Source organism: Terrapene carolina, unplaced genomic scaffold, assembly GCF_002925995.2.
Source record: "Terrapene carolina triunguis isolate 2854851 unplaced genomic scaffold, T_m_triunguis-2.0 Scaffold62, whole genome shotgun sequence".
NCBI lineage: Eukaryota > Metazoa > Chordata > Testudines > Emydidae > Terrapene > Terrapene triunguis.
Genome location: NW_020664413.1, coordinates 160,803 through 163,554, shown reverse-complemented (window position 1 = coordinate 163,554; position 2,752 = coordinate 160,803). Strand labels below are relative to the sequence as shown.

Here is a 2,752-nt window from a genome sequence, read left to right as displayed (position 1 = left end):
TGTGAAACCCTCATTTCTTTCTTGTTTTGTCATTATGGTCCCCACTTTCCTATTGTTTATCTGTCTGGTTCTTGGATTGTTTCTGTCTGTTACCTAATTAATTTAGCTAGGTGTCAATTAATTAAGGTGATGGGGTAGGATTGGTTAGAGAATTTTGTTACAATGTTAGGATTGGTTAGTAACATTTTAGTATAACGATTGGTTAAGGTGCAGCTAAGCGGGACTCAAGTTTCACTCTAGAAACTGGGGTCCAAAAGGAAGTTCTTGGGAACCGACTCCAGGACACAGCCCAAGATCAGAGCCCCCCACCCCACCCACCTGGATGCTGATGATGTTCCCTCCGTTCTGGTACAACCGGGGCTTGATCCTGGGCAGCAGGACGTCCAGCCAGGAATCCACAGCCTGCAGGTAATCTGGGAGCAGAGACAGCAGCTGGGCTCAGCCCCTGGTCTCTGACTGCACTGGCAGGCCCAGGGTTCATGTGAGAGCCAGGAGCGTGCCGTGGTTTGTGCGCAGGGCACTGGCAGAGCCCGCCAGCCTTTCCTAGCTCGCCCAGGGTGGGAGGCTGATGCCCGTCTCCAGGGGGCGGCGGGGAGGGAGGGGGAAGAGAAGGAGCCCAGCTGCTCTGCATTCGGGGCTCCAAGGATGGAGAGAGGCCTAGCAGGTAAATGCCAGAGCCCCACTGCGTCCTGGCACCAACTAAGTGGCCCTGTGTGGCTGAGCGCAGGAGCCCGGTGGGCTGGTCCACGTGGGACGCCCCTTACCTGGGTCAGAGGAGCGCAGGACAATGTCTGGTTTCCACAGCAGCCAGGCAGGGAGGCCGCCCTAGAGAAACAGCCCAGAGGAGAAAGAGACTCGTCAGTCCCCGGAGACATGGCGGGTCTGGGTCAAGTGGAAGGAGCAGGAAGGTCTCATTGGCCTGCGCCACAGACCCACCATGAAGGGGTCAGAATTCAGGGGCAGCAGCAGAGCTGGGGGAGCAGGGCTGGGCTAGCAGGTGGCTTCAGATTGGGAGGCACCGGCAGAGCTGGGGGTGGGGGGGGGAGTCCAGGGCTGGGGTAGCAGGGGCTGTGGGTCGGGAGTGAGGGGAACCGGCAGAGCTGGGGGGAGCCCAGGGCCGGGCTAGCAGGGGCTGCGGGTTGGGAGTGAGGGGCAGAGGTGGGGGACCTGGGCCAGACAGACAGGGGCTGGGGTCAGACTCAGGGCAGAGCAGCCGCTGCCCAGCCCTCACCATCTCCCACTCGGCGCAGATGTAGGGCCCAGGCCGCAGGATCACCAGGAGGCCCAGCTCTGCTGTCAGGTTCAGGAAGTGTCCCAGGTCTCGGTCCCCAGAGAAGTCATAGACCCCGGGCAGCGGCTCGTGGTAATTCCAGGGGACGTAGCTGGGGAAGAGAGTCAGGATCAGTGAGGGGAGCAGCCGCTGGGGTCTGCACGCCCTGGGGGGAGGCACAGCCTCTGGGGGTCTGTTCGCCCTCGGGGGGCCCGGGACGTGGCCGAAGACCAAGCACCACAGCACAGCAGGGAGATCCCTAAGGACACATGCGGGTCCCGGCATGGCGCAGGACTGAGGGCCCTGACCCAGTTATCGGTGCATTAACTCTCCGGATCCCAGAGGGCCGACTGGCCGCACTGGGGGGGACACGTGTCCCCTGTGAGCCCCGGCCCAGCTGGCGGGGCCTGGCCAACACAACAGCCAGCGCAGAGCTACTGTCACCAGCCGCAAGGGGCCACGGCTGCTCCGCCGGACGCTGCAGGTCAGGGCTGGGATCAGAGCCCCAGGCTCAGGAACCGGAGCTCACATTGGCCCCACACGAGAGTCTGGTTTTGGGGCAGGAACCGGGGACCCCAGGGCGAGAGCCGTGACCTGGAGAGACCGTGTGAGTGATGCCCTGCGGCCCTGGGGGCAACCCCCCCGTGGGAGCCCGGCCGGAGCCCGTGGGTCACCTACACCTGCACGGCGTTGAGGCCGCTCATGTACATCTTCAGGAGGCGGTCGTGCCAGGCGGGGCGCGGGATGCGGGCGTAGTGGATGCTCCCTGAGACGTAGCGGAAGGGGGCGCCGTCCTTGCGGAAGCAGTCGTGGGCGTAATCCACCTGGAAGGAGCGGGCGCCGGCGCAGGCCTGGCCCCCCGGGAGCTGTGAGCACACGAGGCCCAGCCGGCCGCGCTCCCCGGGGGGCGGGCGTTACCGCGGGGGGCGCCCTGGATGGGGGATCGACGGGAAGGTGCTGCCCCATGGCTGGGGGCCAAGGGAGGCACAGGCGGGGGGGCTGCTGAAGCCGGGCAGGTTTGGATGGTTGTTGGACGCAGCCACATGCCAGACCAGGGCGATGGCCCTGGGCTTTACCCAGCCCTGGGCAGGGTCACGCCCCCCAGGGCTGCGGCCCGGGGCGGGGGGTGCAGAGCGCTCCGAGTCCTGGAGCCCCAAAGGACCCCCAGCGGGGGCGGGGCTGAGCCCCAATAGGGGGGAGATGGGGGGGGACAGACCCAGACTCGGGTCTCAGGATGTTTAGCTGCTCTGTCAAAGCAGATCCAGCGCCAGCCCCCCCCGGGCTCTCGGCCCGGCCTGGCCCGCTCGGCTCGGCTCGGCCCGGCCCGGCTCGGCTCGGCTTGGCTCACCTCCAGCCGCAGGAGCGCCGCGGCCAACAGCAGGACGCGGCCCCCGGGCCCCATGGTCACAGCTCCCAGCAGCTGCGGGAGAAGCGAAGCAGGAGCGTCACATGACCGCCCTTGGCAGCTCCCAGCCCCAGCGC

At 65.8% G+C, this 2,752-nt stretch overlaps 1 protein-coding gene across 1 annotated transcript in view; it reads right to left on the bottom strand.

Moving 5' to 3' along the window:
• GLB1L (galactosidase beta 1 like) overlaps positions 1–2,700 on the bottom strand; it is an 8,793-nt gene extending 6,093 nt beyond the window's left edge. The window contains exons 1-5 of the mRNA XM_026647352.2: positions 2,619–2,700; positions 1,949–2,121; positions 1,232–1,382; positions 765–825; positions 319–413 (exon numbers count right to left, since the gene is read on the bottom strand). Coding sequence (XP_026503137.1) covers positions 319–413; positions 765–825; positions 1,232–1,382; positions 1,949–2,121; positions 2,619–2,672 — 534 coding nt within the window. The 5' untranslated portion in view covers positions 2,673–2,700. The remainder of the gene's footprint in view (positions 1–318; positions 414–764; positions 826–1,231; positions 1,383–1,948; positions 2,122–2,618) is intronic.
• Positions 2,701–2,752: the final 52 nt, after the last annotated feature.